General features: G+C 36.9%; 1 protein-coding gene across 1 annotated transcript in view; it reads left to right on the plus strand.

Moving 5' to 3' along the window:
• The window catches only part of GPR158 (G protein-coupled receptor 158), a 300,295-nt gene that overhangs the window by 22,686 nt on the left and 251,438 nt on the right, over nucleotides 1–26,171 (plus strand). Inside the window, exon 2 of the mRNA XM_061436038.1 lies at nucleotides 10,981–11,086. Within this exon, the coding sequence (XP_061292022.1) occupies nucleotides 10,981–11,086 (106 nt within the window). The remainder of the gene's footprint in view (nucleotides 1–10,980; nucleotides 11,087–26,171) is intronic.

Consider the following 26,171-nt stretch of genomic DNA (forward strand, 5'->3'; position numbering starts at 1 on the left):
TTATTGACTATTTTCTCCATGCTGTATATGACATCCCTGTGACATATTTTATAACTGGAAGTTTGTACTGCTTAATCCCTTTCATCTTTGTCCCCTTTAAAAGTCTCTTTTCCTTGATCCTACCCCATTAGCAATGAACCTGTGACGTGTGCTCTTCTGTTCATGTACTATTTATGCACAAGTCATTTTAGTTAAATGATTTCTATATTTCTCATTATTTTGCTTACTTTTTATTTATACAATTCTGTTTTAAAAATCTCTTTCTGCTGCTATGTATACAACCAGTCTATTTCCCTACTGCTGCCTAGTACTCTATTGCTACATAGTATGTAGAAATTGTCCGGTTCCAGGGATGGACAGATTGTCTTCGGTTCCTTGCCATTACAATGACATTGTGGTAGGCTTATATACCCCATTAGGGACCTGTGTGAGAATTTCCTGCACTGAAGGATTTCCTGCAGGATTTTTGGGTCACAAGGAGGGGTAAATGTAATTTTACAAAATACTGCAAGATTGCTCTCACTAGACAAGTTGCATCAGTCTACATACCCACTAGCAAGGCATAAGGGCTCCTATAGCCTCATATTCCTGCCAATATTTGGCATTATACCGCTTTCTAAGTTTTAGTTTAATGAATGTAAAGTGACATCTCACTATTGTTTTAGTTTGCATTTCTCTAAGTACTGATTAGCTTAAGTATCATTTCATGTGCTTGTAAACTTGTTGGGCTTGCTCTTTATTGAACTGCTTGCTTATAGCCTTTGCCTGTTTCCTATTGTGATTTCTATATTTTTGTTATATTTCAAGAGATTCTAGATATTATTCCCTTGTCAACTTTAGACAGTGCAATATTGCCCAGTCTGTTATCTTTCAGGTAACTTTGACCATAAGATTTCCCCTTGAGTGGAATTTTTAAACAAATTTGATGTTATTTACTCAATCAAAATTTTACCTTACAGTTTATGCTTCTTGGTTTTATTTATGAGGTCTTTCAATGTCTTGCCTCAAAATTATTCTCTTATAATCAACTAATTAAAGTTTTACCTTTTACAACTGGATCTTTACTGGGAGTTCACCTTTGCACATGGTATTTGGTAGGGATCCAGTTATTTTTATCTATTTATTGAGCCAGGTTTCTACTCCTGTCAGCCTTTATCATACATACAAGTGTCTTATGTGCATATGTATGTCTCTGAGTTCTCTATTTTGTTTCACTGCTTCCCCTGTGTGTTGTCCATCCCTAGTCAGTCAGTACTGTGAAAGAAAGTGAAAGTGAAGTCACTCAGTCATGTCTGACTCTTTGCGACCCCATGGACTGTAGCCTACCAGGCTCCTCTGTCCATGGGATTTTCCAGGCAATAGTACTGGAGTGGATTGCCATTTCCTTCTCCAGGAGATCTTCCTGACCCAGGGATCGAACCCAGGTCTCCCGCATTGTAGACAGATGCTTTACCATCTGAGCCACCAGGGAAGTCTGTACTATTATGTTTTATTTCCATGGTTGGATAGTACGTCTCAATATTTGCTTTGGCAAAGCCTAAAGCCTCCCTCTTTCCCCTTTTCACAGCTTCTATTTTTCTACTTAAAGAAAGCTGTCAAGTTTCTAAAAAAAAAAAAAAACTATATAGAATTTTGATTGGTTCTGCATAAAATTTATAGCTCTATTTGATGAGAATTGACATTTTTAATACAGTAAATTATTCCCTGAGAGAATTTGATGTCTTTCCATTATTCAGATCATCTATTTCATCCTTCATTAGAGTTTCAAATTTTCTCCATAAAAGTTTCGTGTATTCTTGATTAAGTTACCTACTAACATAATGGGTTCTGTCCTATTTTAAATGGAATATTTTTAGTTATAACTTTTTGTTGGAAATTGTTGGTGTATATACAGATTTTTGAACACTGATCTGGTATCTACCAACTTTACTGAACTTTCTTATTGTTCTCATATTTGTCTGTTGATTTTACTGCTAAATAAAGGATCATATCATCTACAAATAATGACAGTTTACTCTTTTCTCTTCAGATCTTTACATATCATTTTTTCCCTAGAATTCTTGAATTGGTTGTGACTTTCAGTAACTATGTTAAACAGCATCAGTGATAACAAACATTTTTGATTTCAAGAGAACATCTTAAAAGAAAATGTTTTTCCTTCAAAGTATAGAGTTGATAGAGGCAAATTTTACTAACTTAAGCATTTCCTTCAATTTCTAGTATACCACTAAAAAAATATCAGGTGTTAGAACTTTTAACTGTCATTTTTCAGGTAACTTTTAGAAAATAATTAGTGGTGGTGTTGTTTAGTCACTCAGTTGTGTCCTACTCTTTGCAACCCCAATGGACTGCAGCACACCAGGCTTCCCTGTCCTTCACCATCTCCTGGAGTTTGCTCAAACTTATGTCCACTGAGTTGGTGATGCCATCCAAATATCTCATTCTCTGTTGTCCCCTTCTCCTGCCTTCATTCTTTCTCAGCATCAGGGTCTTTTCCAATGAGTAGGCTTTTCGAATCAGATGGCCAAAGTACTGGAACTTCAGCTTCAGCATCAGTCCGTCCAGTGAATATTCTAAGTTGATTTTCTTTAGGATTGACTGGTTTGATCTTCTTGCAATGCAAGGGAGGCAAGAGTCTTCTCCAACACCACAGTTTGAAAGCATCAGTTCTTCAGCACTTCTTTATGATCCAACTCTCACATCCATATGTTACTACTGGAAAAAACATAGTTTTGACTAGATGGACCTTTGTTGGCAAAGGAATGTCTTTGCTTTTCAATATGTTGGCTACGTTTGTCATAGCTTTTCTTCCAAGGAGCAAGCGTCTTTTAATTTCATGGCTGCAGTCACCATCTGCAGTGATTTTGGAGCCCCCTCCGCAAAAGTCTGTCAGTATTTCCATTGTTTTCCCAACTATTTGCCATGGAGTGATGGGACCAGATGCTATGATCTTTGTTTTTTGACTGTTGAGTTTTAAGCCGGCTTTTCTACTCTCCTCTTTCACCTTTATCAAGAGGCTCGTTAGTTCCTCTTCGCTTTCAGCCATAAGGGTAGTTTCATCTGCATAGCTGAGGTTATTGATATTTCTCCCGGCAATCTTGATTCCAGCTTGTATTTCATCCAGGCTGGCTTTCGCATGATGTTCTCTGCATATAAGTTAAATAAGCAGGGTGACAATGTACAGCTTTGATGTACTCCTTTCCCAATTTTGAACCAGTCCATTGTTCCATGTCCAGTTCTAACTGTCACTTCTTGACCTGCATACAGGTTTCTCAGGAGTCAAGTAAGGTGGTTTGGTATTTCCATCTCTTAAAGAATTTTCCTCAGTTTGTTGTGATCCACATAAAGTCTTTAACATAGTTTTTTTTTTTTTTTTTAAATTCCTTTGTATCTATTCATTCTGCATTTATTTGCATATTTCCTGTTTGCATATTTTCTCTTTAATTCTTGAGTCTCCATTTATTTTCTCAAATTTAGTTTTTTTTATAACTAAAAATTGTTACTATTTTGAAATATTTTTAGACTTTCAGAAGATTAGCAAAGATAATAAAGTTTCCATTACCTTACCTAGGTGCATACGCTTCACCAAACTTCCTATAACATTAACATCTTCCATGAAATGATCAAAATTAAGAAATTGATATTAGTACAACACTATTACTTAAGTTACAGATTTTATTCTTATTTCCTCAGTTTTTCCATTAATGTTCTATTTCTCTTCCAGGATCCAAATAGGTTATCATATCTTATAAACTGAATTATGTTTCCCCAAAATTCACACATGGAAATCCTAACCCTCAGCACCTCAGAATGTGACTGTATTTTGAGACAACATCTTAAAAGAGATAATTAGGTTAAAATGATCTTGTTAGGATGGGCCCTAATCCAAGATGTTTGTGTCTTCCTAAGAAGAAATTAGGACACAAGAACACACAAGGATCATATGAAGACACAGAGAGATGACAGCCATCTACAAGTCAAGGAGAGAGGCCTCAAAAGAAACCAACTGACACCTTGCTCCTGGACTTTTAGATTCCAGAATTATAAGAAAATAAATTTCTGTTTTTTAAGCCATCCAGTCTGGGTACTTTGTTATGGCAGCCCTTGCAAACTAATATATCACTTGCTTTTCATATTTCCTCAATATTTTTCTCATAGTTCCTTGCTTTTCATATTTCCTTAGTCTTCTCCAATCTGTAAGTTTCTCAGTCATTTCTTGCCTTTAAACCATATTCTCTTACAATTGACACTTCTGAAGTGTGCTGGTAAAGTATTTTGTTGACTATCCCTTAATTTGAACTTGTCTAATGAAACAAAAAGTTTCTTAGACAACAAACTTGTCTAAGAAAACAACAGAGGGAAAATGTCCTTCTCACTGCATTATACCACAGAGTACATAGTATCGATATGTCTTTTTACTGGTGATGTTAACCTTGGTCACTTAGATAGTGTGGTGTTTCTCAGGTTTGTCCATTCTAAAGTTACTATTTTTCATTTTCCATACTTTATTCTAAATGAATCACTAAGTTAAGCTCACACTCAAGGGGAGGTGTTTAATGGATTCAGAATTGCAGTTCTGCAAGATGAAAAGAGTTCTGGAGATCGTTTGCAGAACAATATGACATACTTAATACAACTAAACTGTGGGCTTCCCTGGTGGCTCAGAATCTGCGGCAAATGAATCTTTACTGGTAAAGAATCTGTCTACAATGTGGGAGGCCTTGGTTTGATTCCTGGTTTGGGAAGATCCTCTGGAGGAGGGAATAGTTACCCAGTCCAGTATTCTTGCCAGGAGAATTCCACGAACAGAGGAGCCTGGTAGGCTGCAGTCCATGGGGTCACAACGAATTGGACATGACTGAGCGACTGACAGTTTCACTACTAACCTACACTTAAACATGGTTACGACAGTATGTTTTATTATATTTATTTCATAATTAAAAAAAATTAAAAAGCAAAAAAACGAAAACCAAAAACAAGCAGCTCTTTAGTTCATGCTTTTCTCCTTGCATTCCATCACAGTCAGCTGGAAAAAGCCAGAGACTACTCTCTGCATTTTACTTATAACATTCCTTGGCCATAACCACAAGTTCATTTGCTCGCAGGTAACAGCTTTGCCAAACTTCCAACTATTATACAACAAAGGTTGCTTTTTTTTTTGTCTCCAGTATCATTCCTACATTGTCCTTTAAGACTCACCATGTTCTGGCTTTAACCATTTCTTTTAAGGCCTTTCCAGCTTCTGCCTCTGCCTGGACCCAAAGCCAGAGCCATAAGTTTTAGGTTTTTGTTATGTAAGTAACCCCTGTTAGGCACCAGACCTTATTCTGATCATCTATTGTTAGGAGTAAACCACTGAGCGCAGCTGGTCTACCAGCATCTGGTTTTTATCAACTCTTCAATTTTGACTGAACTTCTGCCCTGATTCCCCTTCAATGTTGACTAATGGGATGTTACTGTCAATTTTTGTATTGATGGAAAAGGAAAAACATTGCCCAAGGTGAGATGGTGAAGAAACAAAAGCAGAATTTCAAAACTTTCTGTCAACCTATCCAGTTTTCCTTTCCATTCATTAGCCCATAGCAGTCCATGATAGTTTTCTGTTTGCTCAGGTTTTCACTCTCTCTCTCCCTTTTTGGTCATGGTTTTTTAAGCTACTATTTGCATCTCTCTAGCATCTGCCATTTTCCACGGTTACTTTTTGGGGTGGCTGATTTAGGAGCTGAGGGAAAATATTAAAAAGACACAGACAATGGAAATTTTGCCCATGGGAAAAACAATCATTAAAAACCAAATATTATAACAGAGAGTACTAATGGTATGAAGAAGGTAAGCATAGTATATCATGTGGAGAATAGAGAAGTAGTTTCTAAATGAGACTTGTAGTTTATATATATGGTTTTAGAAAAGAGCCAGATAGAGGCTACAATAAGGAGAGCACAGCTTAGGCAAAAGGACTTCAGGTATAAAGGTATCTATAAAAGAATGATTTTCTGAGATAACATGAATTATTTAGGACCTCTCAGAGTAATTCTGAATTGTCTAGAACAAAGAATGTATGTGAGTGAGTGAATGGAGAAGTTAGAAACAAGAGGGGCCTGGATATAATGTTATACCAAAGAACCTGGATTTCATTCTTCAGGAGAGTGGGAAATATTGATTTAGCAGCATTTGATGCTTAAGCTTTAGGGCCCCGTGCTTGCATGGGGAAATTTCTAAGGTCCTGGATCAAGCACTAACAATGAGTTTTGTGGTCAACTGTTATTTTTTTGTAAAATTTGCAAAAGGAAGATATAACTAAACGGTCTCTTTCTACTACAATTTTCCCTCCATTACATTTTCCCTGGGCTGTGGGCATTTTTGGAAATAGGTTAAGCAGAAGTTCTGAATTATTTAACAATACATACTAAATTAGTTTGTAGTCACGTCTCAGTTATCGCTAGCCATCCTGGTATAGAAAAGCCTTCTAGTAATGAAATTACTACCCATTCAGCAGTAGTAACACAAACACGTAAGGCCAAAGGGTCATATTGTGATAAAAATAAATATTAATGATTTTGTACTTGTTTCTTAAAGAAGGACGCTAAACCTTTCTTAAAGAAGGGCCTACAAATCGAGACCTTCATTGGAGCAATGCCAGACAGGGCCAAATAAGTAAACTATTACAGAAATTTTTTAGCTCCATGAGAGATGAAGAAGGCCTGAACAAGGCAGGATTAGCAGAAATGGAGGGGAAGGGTCAAGGTACCTGGAGGGAGTAGAATTTAAGGAACTTGACAAGTTGTTTTGATTTGGGGGATGAGTTTCATAACAAACAAGTTATCCACCAGGTAACTGTAAGGACGGAAGCCCATACACAGAGAACGTTAAGGAAATTCCAAACCTGGTTGGCGGATGAATCTTGTTTTGGCCTTGAGGCCTTGTAGAAGTCAAAGAAACAAGGAGAGAAAAATGCTAGTCTGCAGGTCAGCTAAGCACCCAAAGATTTGGGGAACGTTATCTGCTATATTTTCCATTCTCTGGAGACCACTTACCAGTCTCTTTTTGGCCCTTGTCTTCCAGTCTTCAACCCACAAAACATCAGTCACTTCCGGGCCCTCAGCGCTTCCCAGTGGTGCCGGCTCACCGGATGTGGTAGCGGCACTTCAGCCTCAGAAGAGAGTGCTCAGGGGAACAGTGCGCAGGCTTGGCGTGGGTCTTCCCAGGCCCAAGCCCTGCCAGCGCGCATGCGTGAGGCTTTTAGTTTTTGAGCGTCTGCCTTGCACTGGAGCCTAGTGGGCTGCCCTCTATGGGGTCACACAGAGTCGGACACGACTGAAGTGACTTAGCAGCAGCAGCAGCTTGCACTTGGCTGCATGATTTTCGCCACTCAGAGAGCTTTCTCTTCCAACTTAGTCTCGCAGACTTCCACTTCCCCTGCAGGAAGTATTGGTGCCTTCCCGAGAGCTTTGTAGCTCCCTAGGCGCCAAGGCCCAGGTACTAATGAAGATGAGTCAGCATTGATTTCCCAGCTGGTAAGAGCATGGCTCATTACCTTTGGTGGTTTTGCACTGAGCCCTCGGAGCATTGTGAACTGGGTTTCAAGTCTACGGCGACTTTTTGATTCTCGTGTAGGAATGTGGAATTAAAAAAAAAAAAAAAAAGGCGGAAAATTCTAGCGCTTAAGATACGAGTTTCTTAAACCAGATTTCTCAGGGAAGGGACCAGAGGTAATTGCATCCTTCTGGAATCCCTAATTAGCCCTTGTTCCTAAGCCAGGTCTGGAGGGTTTTGAGATCTTCACTATCTTGCGACTAAAGTGTAGCGGTTAGTGGAAAAAATCTTGTGGAATAGAAATGTATATTTTTTTGATTTGCTACTTATATTCCTAAGCTGTTCAAGAATATAAAAATGTAGCGGGCATAGTTCAGTGGGAAATTTTATGTCATAGAAGAAGATAACTGGTAACTTAGTGTGTGGATACAAAAGTGCCCGTAATTGTACCTTGAACCAGCGAGTTAGAAATCTTACTTCAGTGAGGCCTATCCTGACCACCCTTTGAAAAAATCTTAACCTTCTCTGTACTCCCGTCCATCCCCCTTACCTACTTGAAGGTAGTTTTTTCCCTCCATCTCACTTTTTAGTTTGTATTACTAAGTGTAATTTACTTATTTATTATGTACGTGCTCAGCATCCGGCTCCTCTATTCATGAAATTTTCTGAGGAAGAATACTTATTTATTATAGCCATGGTTTATTATTTGACTAGAGTTAAACTTCGTGAAGGCATGAATTTTTTTTTTTCAGCTTAGTAATGTCAGAGGCCAAGAATAATTTTGGCCCATAGTAGATGCTTGATAAGTAATTTATTAAATGAATGAAAAGCTGAATATATTGTTTTCAAAAGATCTAAGTGGAGCCTGGAGTGGGCTTGCCTGATTGGCGTGAATATGTGGAACACAATTTTATGTGAAGTCCTGATTGATGAAGACAGCAAGTCAACCAGTGTTTATAGAATGCCTGTTGTACCCCAAGTGTTAACTTTCCACATTCCCCAGAATTTAGCATCCATTCTCTATGAAATATTCTGATACTTTTAAAGACATTTTAAGCCTTCGAGAGAGACCGTGGCATCTCTTATCTTGATATGTATATATCAGATCAGATCAGATCAGTCGCTCAGTCGTGTCCAACTCTTTGCGACCCCATGAATTGCAGCACGCCAGGCTTCCCTGTCCATTACCAACTCCCGGAGTTCACTGAGACTCACATCCATCGAGTCAGTGATGCCATCCAGCCATCTCATCCTCTGTCGTCCCCTTCTCCTCCTGCCCCCAGTCCCTCCCAGCATCAGAGTCTTTTCCAATGAGTCAGCTCTTTGCATGAGGTGGCCAAAGTACTGGAGTTTCAGCTTTAGCATCATTCCTTCCAAAGAAATCCCAGGGCTGATCTCCTTCAGAATGGACTGGTTGGTTCTCCTTGCAGTCCAAGGGACTCTCAAGAGTCTTCTCCAACACCACAGTTCAAAAGCATCCATTTTTCGGTGCTCAGCCTTCTTCACAGTCCAACTGTCACATCCATACATGACCACAGGCAAAACCATAGCCTTGACTAGATGAACCTTTGTTGGCAAAGTAATGTCTCTGCTTTTGAACATGCTATCTAGGTTGGTCATAACTTTCCTTCCAAGGAGTAAGTGTCTTTTAATTTTATGGCTGCAGTCACCATCTGCAGTGATTTTGGAGCCCAGAAAAATAAAGTCTGACACTGTTTCCACTGTTTTCCCATCTATTTGCCATGAAGTGGTGGGACCAGATGCCACCATGATCTTTGTTTTCTGAATGTTGAGCTTTAAGCCAACTTTTTCACTCTCCACTTTCACCTTCATCAAGAGGCTTTTTACTTCCTCTTCACTTTCTGCCATAAGGGTGGTGTCATCTGCATATCTGAGGTTATTGATATTTCTCCCGGCAATCTTGATTCCAGCTTATGTTTCTTCCAGTCCAGCGTTTCTCATGATGTACTTTGCATATAAGTTAAATAAGCAGGGTGACAATATACAGCCTTGACAAACTCCTTTTCCTATTTGGAACCAGTCTGTTGTTCCATGTCCAGTTCTAACTGTTGCTTCCTGACCTGCATACAAATTTCTCAAGAGGCAGGTCAGGTGGTCTGGTATTCCCATCTCTTTCAGAATTTCTCCACAGTTTATTGTGATATACCAGACAATAAATATGTGTTGAAAGAGCAAATGGTTTTAAGGCGTTAGGAGAAGAGAAAGTCTACCACTCCAGTATTCTGGCCTGGAGAATTCCATGGACTGTACAGTCCATGGGGTTGCAAAGAGTTGGACATAACTGAGCGACTCACTTTCACTACTTGGAAATTTAGCTCTTTATTGCATGAATAGTATTTGTTTTATGGGATTATAGTCCACAGTGGTAGTTATTTTGCAAACTGGGGCTATTTCTCTTAAGGTTTTTATGATAAATTTTTGCATCATCCTTTGAGTGATCCTCTGAAAAATGAACTTACACATACTCTGGGTTGTCTGGATAACTAAAAACTGATATCAGGTTTTGCTGTGCCTCTGTTTTTAAGCATGGTAGTACTAGGTAGTGTAGTACATACTTTACAGGTTAATATGAAAAGAATGGAAACAGCCTTAAAAAGTAAATGATTTATTCACTCTAGATGAAGCCCAAAAGACATTAAGCAACTCTGTGAGAAAATTTCACAGTAGTTTAAAAGGAGAAAACACATGAGAAAAATGAGTCGTAACATATGGTATTAGGCTTCCTGAATTAGCTGTTGTACCATATTCCTTTTCTGAGAGGTGATTTAGTTTGGCACAATGTAATCACTGATGTTTTTAAATAATATTTTAAATTTAAAATTTGTTGGCTGTATAGCTTTTACATTTGTTTTGTTATTTTATGTGTATGTTTTGTAGCTAGAAAAACTATAATACAAGGAATTTGAGGAAAGAGATGCTTTTTTTTTCCGATCTTATCTCCCCCTCTTAACTCATTCCCTCCTCCTCCCTTGCCCCAAACTTCCCATCCCTGGCCCTGCATTGGGGAGTAGAAGTAGAAAGAAATGAGATGAGGGCTTAAAAAAAAATTTATTTTGACAAAAGAGGTATTGGGAGCAAGTATTATTTCCGAGTCAACTTTGCTACCATGTCCAGAGTGATTCTGTCTGGAGGTTAGCCAATCAACAAATACTTATTGAATAGCTGGTGTGTGCCAGGCATTATACAGGGAGCTGAAACAGGAACAGTGCAGAGCCCGCCTTTGGTGCTTACACAAAACTAATAACTTGCTGTTTCTGTTCTTTTGTCTCTACCTACACTGGCACACTTTAGATGAGTATGAGTGGGCAATTTGGAGAATTTTAGTGCATTCTTGTGCTGATTTGTCTGATTTTTAGGTTAGAACACGGAATTAGAAATTGTAAAGGCTCAGATTAATTTGTTCTTTTTGTCTTTCTCTGTTTTAAGGGGTGTCATGAAAGTAGACATAAATCTTCAGAAGGTGGACATTGACCAATGTTCAAGTGATGGCTGGTTTTCAGGAACTCACAAATGTCACCTTAATAATTCAGAGGTAAGAAAACGGAGATAAAATTCTCTGAAATCAGAAGCTCAGAAATATATTACTTCTGAGTAGCTTGTATTTGTGTGTGTAAGTAAACAAGAAGTATCTTACTGGGGGGGAAAATCTGTTATGCACGCCTGACTGTTGCCAAATGAACTGAAAGAGGAGTAGAAAATGAAATTTGTGCAGAATAACTATTCATTTAGGGACTAAGAGAAGGCTGAAACTAAAATTATGTCTGAAGTTTGGCTTTAGTCAAAGTCTGACCCTATTGTTCAAAATGAGCTGGAAATTAAAATAGCCATGAAGTGAGAAACCATCCCAATAGGGGTCAACCAAATTATGCACATTTTATGGAATATGATGTTTTTTGAAACAGTGATGCTATTCGTTCAGACACCCTGCCATCTGTCAGAAAAGCAGTAGAGAAAGTATAGCCAGGAGATACTGAGAAGAAGGAGAAAACTGTTTGCAGGAAACTGGAAAGGAGATGTGTGTATTTGGTGTGTGTTCTGCAGTGTTCAATTCCTGTCCGTACTTAATTTCATGGAATTCCAGTTGGCAAGGAAGAGGCGGAGAAATCATTTGTCTGGAAATAAGACTGTCACTTGTCTTCTTTAAAAAAATTTTTTTTTAATTGAATGAAAGAGTCTTTAAATTTTGTGGTGCTTTACAATTGTCAAGTTTAACACAGATGATTTCATATAATCCCATAATAACCCTTTTTTCCTCTACCCCCATATTGCCCCTCCCCTCATTCCCTCTCCTCACTGATAATCACTAGTTTGTTCTCTGAATCTGTGAGTTTGCTTCCTTTTTTTTTTTTTTAAATATAATCACTAGTTTGTTGCATTTTTTAGATTCTACATTTAAGTAATATAGAGTATTCGTCTTTCTCTGACCAATTACACTTAGCATAATGCCCTCCAAGTCCGTCCATGTTGCTGCAGATGGCAACGTTTCGTTCTTTTTATGGCTGAGTAGTATCCCATTGTGACTTTGGGTGTGCTCAGTCACTTCAGTCATATCTTACTCTCTGCAACCCTGTGGACTCTAGCCCACCAGGCTCCTCTGTCCATGGGATTCTCCAGGCAGGAATACTGGATTGGGTTGCTGTGCCCTCCTCCAGGGGATTCTTTACTGCTTGAGCCATTGAGGAAGCCTGTATATACATATATGTAATATATGCCACGCCTTCTTTGTCCATTCATTTGCGGATGGACACTTAGGTTGTTTCCATATCTTGGCTATTGTAAATAATGCTGCTATGGGTATTTGGGTGCTTGTGTCCTTTTTAGTTAGTATCAACTGATATTCTATAATTTCAGAGGTGGCATGTGATGACATCCTCATTTCATTTTTAGTAATCTTATTTCTCAAGTCCCCACATGCTCTAAAACAAGGGTACACTAAAACTCCTGACCTTAAATACTTCAGCTGTCTCTACTTTGAGTCCATGAATTTATGAGGAAAGTCAGCATGATTTATTTAAAATAGGGGATATTCCTGTAAATGTAGTAATCTACATCTTCAGTTTGAATTTTTGCCACATTTCCCTGTAGCCCACCATGACCCAAATAATCTTCCACAGTTCCACACATCCCCCCTACATTCCACACACACCTTCAACCTGCCCTCTGTTCTTCCCACCGCAATATCCCTCAACCCTCTCACCCCCTAATCTCCCTAGGAACCCGCATAGTCCCCTATATCTCTCTAAGCCCATCACATAGTCCCAGCATGTTCCCACGACCCCCACTTACTCAGTAACCCACACACCCTGACTCCCACATCTTGATATACTTCCACATAGCCCACCCTCCACCCCACCTTGATCGCCATCATTTCCTTCTTCCCAGTTGGGACCTTATTATGTAAATGAAGTATTTCTGTCTTGTCAAGTCACAGAGGTCAAGATGCCCTTTTCACCTCTGCTTGATATTTTTCTTATGGATTTGAACTTTTCCAAGTTCCCACTTCCCTTTGGATGGTTCTGGCATTTCTAAACATATGAATTTCAGTGATTTGGTAAATATCTTTAACCTGATTATTGTGTCCATGCCAGTGGCATAGCGCTTCATAGCTTTGTCTTTTAGCCAGGTTGGAATTTTTTTCTGCGTGAGTGTCAGATCATGGATATTGATCTGTGTGTGCTTATTTCTGTATAGCCTTGTTTCAGTGGTGTTCCTGGGTGGTTCAATCAGCAGTCTGTCCAGAAACAAGGAGATATTTGCTTATCAGTCTGTTACAGTTGTTGCTTGCCTCTAATAATCTTGATGTAGTTTTCTTTTTCCTTATAGCACATCTGTTTATTTGACTAGGTGGTCTTATTGGATGGCTTTTTAGAAGATTGATTTATTTTCATTACATCAGGCTTATCAATTTTCTGTGGGTTGTGTCTTTTTAAAGCTGTCAAATAAACTAAATTATTTCAAGATAAAATATTATCCTTTGTTCTGGTAAACAGAGATTAGGGTGAAATGTGTAACTTTTGGCTTTATATATAGCAGCATTGTATTTATTCAATTCCTATAGGAAAAAAATGAAAAAACTCACCCTGTAAGACAACGAACAGTTCAGTGAATCTCATTTGACAATGTTGTACAAAGGTTCAGTGATCAAAAAATAACATCAACAAACAGTAAATCTACAAAGTGCCTGTTTGACTTAAACTCTGGATCCCTGGACCCCCTCACTTGCTGAGGTCCTAGTGTTGGGAGTAGGAGATCTTGGTGTCCTAGATTGGCAGCCTCTGGTGCATAGTCTGATGGACACAGGGCTGGACTGGAACTCATCACATCTTTCTGTGGGGCTTCTGTCAGGTTCTGGAGTTGGTGCTGGTCACTGTAGGCACTGCTGCTGGTCTACACCACATTCTCAGACTCAGGAGTAACGATAGCCTTTCAGTTCCTTCTCTGTAGTGATGTGAATTGGAGACTAGGGTTCTACTGGCTTCTACTGATGTTTTTACTGCTTGGTAAAACTGAAACAAAGCTCGTGTTCAGGGTGTTTTTCATCTGCACTGGCTCTCTTTCGTTGCTTGTCACAAATCTGTTACAGACCCAAGGATCATTGTGTAAACTGACTTGTTTTGGGACGTATTTAACATGATTGGTATTTGTAAGAGGTATGGGTCGGTCTGGGCTGCCCAGGTGACTCAGTGGTAAAGAACTTAGCTGCCAGTGCAGGAGACATAAGAGATGTGGTTTTGATTCCTGGGTCAGGAGGATCCCCTGCAGAAGGAAATGGTAACCCATTCTAGTATTTTTGCCTGGAAAATCCCATGGACAGAGGAGCCTGGTGGGCTACAGTCCATGGGGTCACAAAGAGTTGGACATGACTTTAATGATTAAACAACAAAACAGGGGCCTGTCTATGAAAATCCACATCATTAGAAACAGAAACTTGCATCATGTTTACTGTGGGTTTTATTTTTTACCAATGTTTAACATTCTTCTCTTGTAAATACCACAGGGAGTAACAAATTTCTAAGTTGTAATTGAGGCAAGCTTTTCACTTAAAAAAAAATTTTTTTTTCCCAGTGTGTTGACTTTTCAGCCTCTGAGGTATCTTAAACTAAATACAGAGTCTGGTATTGGAAACAAATAAGTAGTATGTAACCAGTGACAGAAGCTTCAAGAGCATTTTAGGAAGGCATGGGATGGTTTGTGAGGAAAATGATTTCTCAACAAGTTTGGGTTGTTACCGAATTTAGGAGGCCAATAAGTGCTTTTTGAAGAGCATAGTAAAATGAGATCTCAGTTGACACCGTGAGTTGAACCAGATTCCAGGATTATTTTGGCCATTTTTATAACTGATCCAGATCACTGTTACCTGGACTCAATCATGTTTTCTGTGGCCATTCAAATAATTCTTGACCTATTTCATATCATTGTTTCATTTGGGTACACAGAATCCTCTCCTACAAAATAGTTTATTAAAAACATTGACATAAATTGTTATTTTTGTTTTAAAGGTTTTCTTTTGCTTGTTTCCTTCAGAGGATTTTTTAAAGTCACTATTTGAAGTATGGAACAGTGACCTTGAAACTTTTTGATTATATTCTATTAGTAAAAATGCTTTAAGCATTCACAAATAGTATTTGTATGTTTTTTAATCTGTAAAGTATATGCATCTTTTATAATATATTTTGTATGTTATAAGAAAACTTAATTGGGTTGAGATAAAAATGAAACATTGTTTTAATGTAGATTATATTTTATAATAATAAATATTGTTGTTAGTCACTCAGTTGTGTCCAACTCTTTGTGACCCCATGGACTGTAGGCCACCAGGCTTCTCTGTCCATGGGGATTCTCTGGGCAAGAAGACTGGAGTGGGTTGCCATTTCCTTCTCCAAATATATTTGGTTACAATTTTTGAAAATTTTTCAGTGATAGTATTGTGATTTATTATGCTTCACCATTTAACATTTTAAAAAGTCTTAGTTTAATACTTAGCAGTGCAGTGATTCAGAGGTCTCTCAGTTCAGTTTATTTTTATACTTAATTTTAATGTCTGTCATAGTTGAAAATATGCCTCAGAAGGATATGTCAGTCCACATTGAAGAAGTAAATTGTTGACTGTATTTGCTAAATAACAGTGTTCATTTTTCAGTTTCCAATTTTGCAAAGGTTTTTTTTTTTTTTCCCAGAAATATAGCTAGAAGTTTTTCATTTTACCTGATGTCAATTGGTCCCTGAAAACTAATTGGAAAGCTGGGCATTTTAATATTTTAAAAGAATAGGTTAAGAACCCACTCAGACTTTCATGGGGAATATTTTCAAATAGATAAGGAAATTTTATTTCCAAGTTTAAGCTGTATGGCTATGTGAGTATTTATAGTTTTTGACAACAAAAACCACATAACACTGAAAACATTTCCAAATCCATTTTCAAAATGCTCACTTCAAAAGGCTTTCTCACGGATTATTAAAATGTCACATTTACTTTGAAGGAAGAGCTTATATGTTTTAAAAAGTACCTGCTGCGTACACACTGCTGACATCCACTTGTCATCATTGAGCAGGACAGCGAATTTAGAACACTTGCCTTTTTTTGTAAAGAGTGATGAATAATCTTCGAGTTCAGAAATAAGTAGTTCACTTTGAGATAATCAGAAAATCTTTGTGTGGGAAAAGTTTTTCCAGGTCACACACCATCTTACTGATATTATGAAGAATTGTAAATATTTTGCAATTTAAAATAATATACTCTGTAAATCCCCTTGGATGGTCAAATACAAAAGGTAATACTTTAGAAAAGTTCTGCATTATGAGTATTATCATTCACCTGTCTCTAGAACTGTCCCGTTCAGTATGATAGCCACAAGCTTCATATGCCTATATTGGAAATCACTAAATAAAAGTAAGAATTCAGGTCCTTGGCCTCATTATCCTGATTTGAAAAATAAAATAGCCACATGCAACTACTGGACACTGGACAGTGTAGTGGACACGCCAGGCTTTTGAATATGGCCTAGCTTACAGTGCAGTCAAGCCACACGAGTTATTGAAGCCTTTCAAATCCCGGAATTTCCTTATGTGGGTGAATCATTTTCCTTAAATTCACTAAGGGGCATTTAAGGACCATTTGAAATGAATTTTGGCTAATGTAATCATCCGTATAATCTGCTGTATTAACTTAATTGAAAATTAATAATGAGAAATCAGCCAACTTTTGAATGCCATTATTTTACACTGAAAACTGTAAAAAGTCTTCCAGTAAATGGAAAAAAGTAAATGCTGATAATCTTCTAGATATTTACATTTCCATTGTGTTTGTAGTACTGATTCTGTTTTCTCTGATTACCAATACAAAATGTGATGATGTGAAATCCCACTCTTCTCCTTGGATGTAGGGTAGTGATCAGATGTTCAGTGGTGCCCAGCACAGTGCCTGGCACATTTATTGAATTAATAGAGGCTGCCCACTCTGTGCATAGATGGCCTGCTTATAATATAGAGTTACTGCTTTTGGTTTCTCCCCATGGAATTGCTCAAAATAAAGTTAAACTTTTTTTTTTCTTCGTAACAAACACACAGATATTTGAAGACTGCTGTCAGTATGCTTCTAAGTCTTTCTTTTAGGCTAGTTGTCTTCTGATTCAGGCAAGTATGGCTGTTTTACTAGGTTTAATCAAAAGAGGCCATACTACTACCGTATAACTCCCCATTTCTTTTTGAAGTTGTTTGAAGACCTAACTTGTTTGATTTTGTTATATAGTCCTTTCTAAAATTAATAGAAAACTGATTATATTTTCAGAGTTTTCACTATGCTCCTGAGAGTTATTTGGACTAGATATTCTGTATTGTTCCAAAACTAGGGCTAGAAAATATTATTTCAAAATAACTGTACTGAGATGCTTAACAAGTCAGTTAAAGGAAAACTAGGTCTCTCTTATTTTATTTTATTTTTTAACTTTTTACTTTATCTTGGAGTATAGTTGATTAACAATAGTGTTTTAGTTTCAGGTGTACAGCAAAGTGATTCAGTTATACATATACATGTATCTATCCTTTTTCAAATTCTTGTTCAGAGCTTGCTCTCTTGTTCAGAGAAAGATGTTTCCAACAACAGAGCAAGGGGTCACCAGTGGCTGTTGCCATCTTGTGGCTAGGGGAAAGTGGGGGTGGAGAGAGGGAAGGAGGGAGGAATTTTGCAGGGCTCATAAAAATTTCATGCACCATTAGCTGTATAGTTGAAGTAGGTGCCTCTTAAGTATCTTTGCAGCCCTAAGATTTTATATGTCTAGTATACTGTAAAGGAAACCACTAAAAGGTATTTCCATCCAAAAGCAAAGCTCTGCCTACCCTTGTATTGGAAATACCTTGAATTCTCATACCACATGTGATCGTGCCTGCCAAACTCCAGATTTTCTTGTTTTGCTCTGTGAAAATAATAAAGCAAATGGTTGTTCATTATTGTCACCTTAATTCAAGCTAGCTTATGGGATTTGATTTCTACTTACTCATTAAGCACTTTGGTAATGGTTATGCAGGACTAATATATTCCGATTGAAGTGAGACGGAAAAGTCAAATCATGTTTAGTTGACTTTAGATTGTGAGTCTGGAATAATGTGAGCCAGAAAGGAGGCATAAGAGGAGTATTATTTTTTCCTTTAAATTGCTTCTTTTTCTTATGAAGGAATCAGATACCAGGTACCATAGAGTAGAAGATAAATCCATTTTTCCACTATGATAAGGTCATAATATTCGGTATCTGCTTCTGAATAACACTCTTTTGTATATATTCCATGTCGTTGGATTGCATTACCAGCCTTTTTGAACTTGTTGATCTAATATTGGCACCTTTGAAGTATCTGCTTTGGAATTTACAAAGAGGGAGCACATCCTGTCTGTTTAAGGTGAACAGACTCTTTCTCTCAATCTATCTCTTTATCTGTCTGCTTGAGCTATAAAAACATTAAATCTTGATCTATAGCTTTCTACTTTATCAACTTTATGGACTACCTGAAATTAAAAAAAAACAACTGTTAACAAGATCTTATTCATAAGATCTTTTATGAGTAGTGTAGGTAAAGGCACTTTTCATAATATTTGCTAGTAATTAAATTTTAGTCAGCCCAAGTCTGAAGAGTCTATTAGACACCAGAAGTGAAACATCCCTTTGATACAAGTTTGTTTTTCGATCTCTGTGTAAGAAAATAATTATTTAAAAATAAAAAATAAGACATCCGTTTCATACTTACTTATTCTGAATTGCCTATTACTGTTATTCCTGTTTTCTAGATGAGAAAATTAAGACTTAGAGTGGTTTAAGTAACTTGACTAGGGTCATAAAACTAGTAAGTGTTATTTTAGAAAGTTAAACTCTAGGAAGGTACTATGGGTGACATATGATTGTTTGGAAAGAGAATCACTGAGTGGTAATGGCCCATGGGCTGATACTGTTAGTCTTGTGGTATTACCCATGGGGGTTCAGCTAAGGGGCATAGTAGAGTTTGCATAACTAATTGGTTAGAAGTATACCAATCAAGAAGAAGTGATCTAGCTCTCAGGTGGCCAAAACAGATTTCTGAGAGGGTATGGAAAGCTCACATGGAAATTCGGATTGGGATCCATACACAAGGCCTTCCATCATTTAGGTGTGTGAATGGCAGCAGCCTAAGTTTCTTTCTAGTGGTGTATTCTTGTTTCAATGTATGGCAGTGACTTGTGGTGGTAGGAATGTCCAGTTTGAAATTGAACTCAAGGGATAAGATCCATCTCCATAGATACAGATATAAAGGGTTTCCCTGGTGGCTCAGACGATAAAGAGTCAGCCTAAGACCTGGGTTCGATCCCTGGGTTGGGAAGATGCCCTGGAAAAGGAAATGGCAACCCACTCCAGTATTCTAACCTGGAAAATTCCATGGACAGAGGAGCCTGGCAAGCTACAGTCCATGGGGTTGCAAAGAGTTGGACATGACTGAGTGACTTCACTTTCTTCTTTCCTTAGATATAAGTTGGTAAAGACTATACTCATTGTCTGGACATCAATTAAGAGGGCAGATGTGAAGGAAAGGGACCCACTTCTTCCTAGCAGGGAATCAGAATACCAATCAGAATGTAGAAATGAAACAAGTGTGAATATGAAGGATTGCAACTCACTGGGTACTGGGATGCCAAGGAGATCATTGTATATAAGTAAACTCTATTGCTGAAGATAAACACTTAAAATACTCCCAGAGTTCTCTTGATCAGAGGTTAGAGTGGGACTGAGCTTAAAGATAGGCACATATATATGCAGCATATGCAACTTGGCTAGAATAGGCTGGGGCAAGGAGATTGTCTTACATACAGCAATAGATATGAGCTCAAAGGACTAGATTTCTTGATCTTTTCAATGTGGTGAGAGAACATCTGATGAAATATGAAGTACTGAACAGATTTGGAGTATGTAGCTAAATTTATAATGAGTCAATCAGAGAAGAAAATATCTCAACCTATTAAACCTTTGCTTTTGTCATTTCCAGTAGCAGAAAAATTGCTACTTGTCCAATTCTAGATATGAGAGGCAATCAGAATATACAGTGAGTGCCTGGGAGGGGGGGTGACTTTTTAGGGGTTAAATATAGCTTTGCATCATTAGCTTATGAGGAAAAAAATCCCATCATGACAGCAAATCAGATCTAATCTGGCACTCCCTGTGCTACAATTATATAAAATATGGTGGAAACTTGTCAAAGCTTTCAGTGAGAAATGAGGCTACTGATGCTTGGCAGCCCCCTTTTTTGAGCACAGTGAAGAATCATGTTGCTTAGCTACAGTCCTTGGTTGATTTAGAAAGCTTCAACTGACTATATTATTATACAAGAGTTAAACTCTCTTCCTTGATTTTTTTTTTTCTAAAAGAAAAAACCTTCTTTATCACCTTTTTATTTGGGGTATCTTTACCAAGTCACTTATATTTATTCACCCAGGACAAGTTTTGATTTAGCATTGTTTTCCCAAACCCAGGGTTTATAGATTGCAAGAGAACAAGTGGGTGTTGATGATACAAGCAGAATATAAAGTATTGAAATAGCTTAAATGCTTTTGCCGGCAAAGTAATGGGCAAATGTCTATTTCAACTTTTTTTTTTGGTCATTTGAAACTATTGTGTTTCCCTTCTTTTTCAGTTTATTCATAGTTTGAATTGCAGTTATCTTTATAATGCACAAGAATGTACAACATTTAATTATATTTTTGAATTTCAAAATGTAAACTGACTTATAGGTGTATGGAAAAGTACAGGGAACAGTGAATGAAACTGATGAAGCAATAAGTGTGGGGGCTGGATTTGGAACCAAAACACTGAAAACAGAAGGATTAAGGAAAAAACAAAGAGGAACTGTCAATGGAGAGGTTTACATCAGTTAGTTGTTCATGAAGTAGAAAAGTGTTCATGAAGTAGAAACAGATTAAAAAGGGGGAAATGTCAGATGTGTCAGAGACCATTTCAGTGGGATAAAAACACTCAAGGACTCTTAAGTCTAGAAAGGAATATTTTTTATACTGTTCTAAATATGTAGATATCCACTTTATTTTTATAGCTCTTCAGGAAAGAGAGCTGACCCTTAGGAATACTTTCTAACATCTTACCGTAATTATTGTAATGAAGTAGAGCTGTGTCCTAATCTCAATTATGTAACTATTCAGTAGATTTTACTATTGACTTGTCTGTATAATCTGTTTTATACTTGCAGAGGCACTTTTTTCCATCCTTACAGTTCCATGATTACCTGGAGGAAAGTCTATAGAGTTGATTCTGTATTTACATTCAATAATAGGATATTGGTTAATTGTCTTGAAAGTCTTGAAAGTGAAAGTGCTAGTTGCTCAGTCATATCTGACTCTTTGCAACCCCATTGACTGTAGCCCGCCAGATTCCTCTATCCATGAAATTTTCCAGGCGAGAATACTGAAGTGGGTAGCCATTCCTTTCTCCAGGGGATTTTCCCCACCCAGGGTTAGAACCCCAGGTCTCCTTCATTGCAGGCAGATTCTTTACTCTCTGAGCCACCAGGGAAGCCCATTCTAATTCTAATTCTATTGAAGCCTAGATTTCATAGACTTAGAAGCTAAACCACTTGGTTTATGGACTTTGTTTTTATGGTCGTCTGCAAATCACCTTCATTTGCCACCCTTTAAAATACATTTGTGTAATATCATCATTTTCAAAGTGTGGTTCTGGAACCCCTCAAAGTGGGGAGCTGTTGGGATCCTCAAGACGCTGTTAAGGAAGTCTGTGAAGTTAAACCTTCACATAATAATTTTAATAATAACATGATTTGCCTTTTGAACTCTTATTTGTCTTATGGGTGTACAGAGGATTCATAAGATATGATATAGAAACAGATTAAATGCAGAAATATGACAATCTAGTTGTCTTCTAATAAGCCTTTTAAGGAGACTTTTAAGGAGATTTGCAGAAATGTAAAACAATGATACTCTTCTTGCTAAGTTTTTTTTTTTTATTTTTGGAAGACATTGTTATTTTTCATAAACACATTATGTTAGCATGTTATGAAATTATTTTAAAAATGAATTTATAAATATTTTTAAATTTTCTTCATTCAGTATTCAAGATGGTAAATATCAATTGATATAACCAGCATAAATAAAAGCTCTTTGATATTCTCAACAATTTTCAGGAGTGAAAGGGGTCCCAAGATCAAAAAGTTTGAGGGATCTAATTTAGCACATTTTTAAGCTCCTGCATGATTCTGACCTTGACTCTGCTTCTGGTTTCTATGCTTTCTCTTCCTTCCTTCGATGATTCTACCAACTATTTCTCACTTTGGCCACCTGACAATTTCTGCATATCTTTGGAGTCCTAGGTTTTGCTCCTTTGTAACCCCCTCGGGAAGTTGTTCCCTTTCAGGCAGAGCAAGTTGTCTTCTATATATCACTATAAGGCTTCCCTGGTGGCTCAGATAGTAAAGAATCTGCCTGCAATGTGGGAGATCTTAGTTTGATCCCTGAGTTGGGAAGATTCCCTGAAGAAGGGAATGGCAACCCACTCCCGTATTCCTGTCTGGAGGATTCCGTGGACTGAGGAGCCTGGCAGGTTACTGGCTATGGGTTCACCATGGGGTCACAAGCAGTCAGTCATGATTGAGCAACTAACATTGATAGTACATTGTACATATTTTTGTTTTAATACCTACAATGCTGTGTTAAAATGACTTGATTACTCTTGAATTATAATTGCTGCTTTTATCAGATACCTGTCCTATTATTGTGTCCTGTATATATGTGTATATACATATATATGTATATATAAAGGTGAATGTAATCCTCAAAACAGTCTTAGAAAATACCTATTATTATTTCAGTTTTACAGATGAGGAAACTGAGACTTAGCTACTTAAAAAACAATATAGATTACATCTTAAATCAGGTTCAGGATGAGGAACACATGTATAATTTTTTTTAAATTAAAATTGAATAAAAAAAATAAATAAAAAATAAATAAATAAAATGATCAAAAAAAAAAAAAGAATTTGAACTAATCAGTTGCTGATGAAATTTATGAGCCTTTGAGACAATGGCTGTGGCCTTCTCATACATCTTATTGGTATGGCTGCTCCTGTAGTTTAAGTTCATGTATAATATTCTTTACCATTTGAGCCACCAGGGATATTTATTTTTTTAGAATATCTCTTACGGTAACTATTTTCATCACTGTGTTACACCCATAAGAAAGATTTAGATTAATTCTATCATGACTTGGCAGGTAGTCCATCTTCTTTAGGAACAGAAGATTCTAGGTACAGCCTGATTACTCAGGATATTCTTCCTAGTATCTGAAAACCTTTTTGGGTATTCAGATTGTAGGTCTAACTTTAATTTGTTTTACATTTTACTTCATTTATTTCATTTACTCATTGCAGGCAGTTCTAATTAAAAATGAATAAGGGTTCAATTAAAATGGATGGTTTTAATTCTTAATAGAGAAGTTCTATTTTCACAAATACTATAATCAGCTACTATGATTTTTAGAATCAAAGACTCTGTACATGCCACAATGACTTAGTTATGTGCTTTAGTTTCTATTGTTTTTCACTTACGATAGATGCACTTTATAAAAAGGGTATAAAGAATTCAGAGTAGGTGGTTCAACAAATTGACTAGTGATTATTCTCAATTCACCATTGTCAAGTATTTTTGTAGCTTATCTAGATTTGACAGAATGAATGAATACATGATGCTTTTAAAAACTACATCGCTTTCTTTTTGACATAAAAATAGAGAGCTCTACAAATACTATTCAGCTAAATCCACGTAAATCCTCCTTCACAATAAAAGTTAGATTGTTTTCTTGGTAGGTTTTTCAGTCTGTGTAAATGTATAATTGGAACTTTGTCAAATTTTAGCCCTCTTTCTTATCTCTCCCACCATTTCTGTCTTTCATTTGCCTGTCTTTCTTTATTTTCTTGATCTCTTCTGTGCTTTCCTTTTTCCTGTCCTATACTCTCCTCCTTTCCCCCTTTCCTATATCTTGTTTTTCTTTTTCTTAAAAAAAAAACAAAAAAACCTTAATTCCTAGAAAGAGAAATGAAAGCTAGAAGTTTTAATTTCCAATAAACTTTAGGCTAAGAAATAGCACAACTTTGTCTGAAGCATTCCTAGAGCAGTGACCACATATCTTTTAAAATATGCTCATACTTTTAGTGTCTGTTAGTTGAGAAAAGCACAAACAATTCAGATAAACATAAACAAGATATTCTAATCACTTATTAAAACAGCCTTGTATACATTTGAAAAATAAGATACAGATGGTTAAAATATATTTTTAATTTAAATTAGAATGACTACTTGGTATGGTCTCTTGAGTTTTTGAGCCTCTTGAGATGACTTTATGACTCCACAGAGGTATATGAGTTGCAGGTTCTATAGTACTTTGATTTGAAAATCAGCCTATTTATAGTATTGCCACACTTGATTGCATAATTGAACATTTTATTTTTATAAAATTCTTCCAAAATTATAAAACAAAATACCTATTTGTTATAATCATGCAAACAATACAAAGGCTCAAAAAAAGAAAACAATTACCTCCTATATTTCCTCCTTTCACCAGCTTCGAATTTCACCCTTTTACATACCCTTTCCATTATTAGACAATAGTTTTTTGTCAATTTATTAAGTAAAAAGTATGTACTTATTGTTGCTTCATTTATATTTCCTTAATAACTAATAAGGTTAAATGTATGTGTGTGTATATACAAGTAAAGAAGCAATTATGAGAATATAATGAAAATATTACAACATATGTATATTTCATATATATTATATATATATCATATCTGGGGAGTTGGGTCATAATAAATATTTTCTGAATATTTCCCGATTATGCTATAAGACTAAAAATTAATCTGGAAAAAGAGTTAAAAATGTGACATTTCACTAGTAAAGTAGGAACTGAGTTGTGCTTCTGTTCATTAGTCATATTTTCATTGTCCTTTTATCTGAAGCTAAGAGAGACTTGTGTTTTTTATTGGTAAACCCCCCAAGTTGAATCTTTTCTGTCAGAGGTGGAAGTCAGGAGATGTAAATGTTTTATATATTCTTTGTACCAGTTATCAATTTATTTTCTCACTCCAAATCCATCCTTTTTTGCCCCACTTTCGTGATACTGAATCTGAGCCCTCTAACCATGTCCCTTTTGCCATCTGGGACAATATTAAGCTTTTCAGTAGTTGGTACTGGAGAGACACTGTGAAGAAGGGATTTTTCTTTCTGGTTCCAGATGCTTTTCCCCTGCTCTCATGGTGAGCTGCAGCCAGTGGAATGCAAGGTACCCAGTGTCACATGTGTGTTCTCCTGTGAGTTTTGACTGTACTACAGGCAGCTGGAGGGACTTGCTCCCTCAAATGTGTAGATATCCATGCAAGGTCGCCAGAAACACAAAAACCGAAGAAACATGATGACACTAAAGAAACACAGTCATTTTCAGTGAGAAACTCCAAAGAAATGGAGAGCTACAAGTTACTTGGAAAAGAATTCAAAATAATTATTTTAAGGAAGTTCAGTGAGATTCAAGGGAACACAGATAAGTTGATGAGCTCAGGAAAACAATGTGTGAACAAAGTGAGAAGTTCATCAGAGGGGTAGAAATCATAATAAAAGAACTAAACAGAAGTTCTGGAGCTGATAAATACAACAAATTAAAGAAAAATGCAATAGAGAGCTTCAACATTAGGCTCAATCATGCAGAACAAAGAAGCTGTGAACTTGAAGACAAGAACTTGAAGACAAATCTGACTGGAAAAAAAGGAAAAGGAAGAAAAGGCATGAAGAAAACCTCTGTGAATTGTGGGATACCATAAAGCAAAGCAACATTTGCATTATTGATATCCCAGAAAGAAGAGAGAGGAAGGGATTGAAAAGTTATTTAATGAAACAGTGGCTGAAAACATCCCAAATCTGGGGAGGATGGCTGTCCAAGGATATGAAGCTCACATATGTCCAAACAGTTTCGATCCAAGGATATCTTCACTGAGACACATAATAATCCAACTCTTCAAAACTAAAGACAGAATTTTGAAAGCAGCAAGAGAAAAATGAGCCATCACATAAAAGGGAACTCAGCAGATTTCTCAGC

This window comes from Bos javanicus, chromosome 13 (assembly GCF_032452875.1).
Source record: "Bos javanicus breed banteng chromosome 13, ARS-OSU_banteng_1.0, whole genome shotgun sequence".
NCBI classification, from domain to species: Eukaryota; Metazoa; Chordata; class Mammalia; order Artiodactyla; family Bovidae; genus Bos; species Bos javanicus.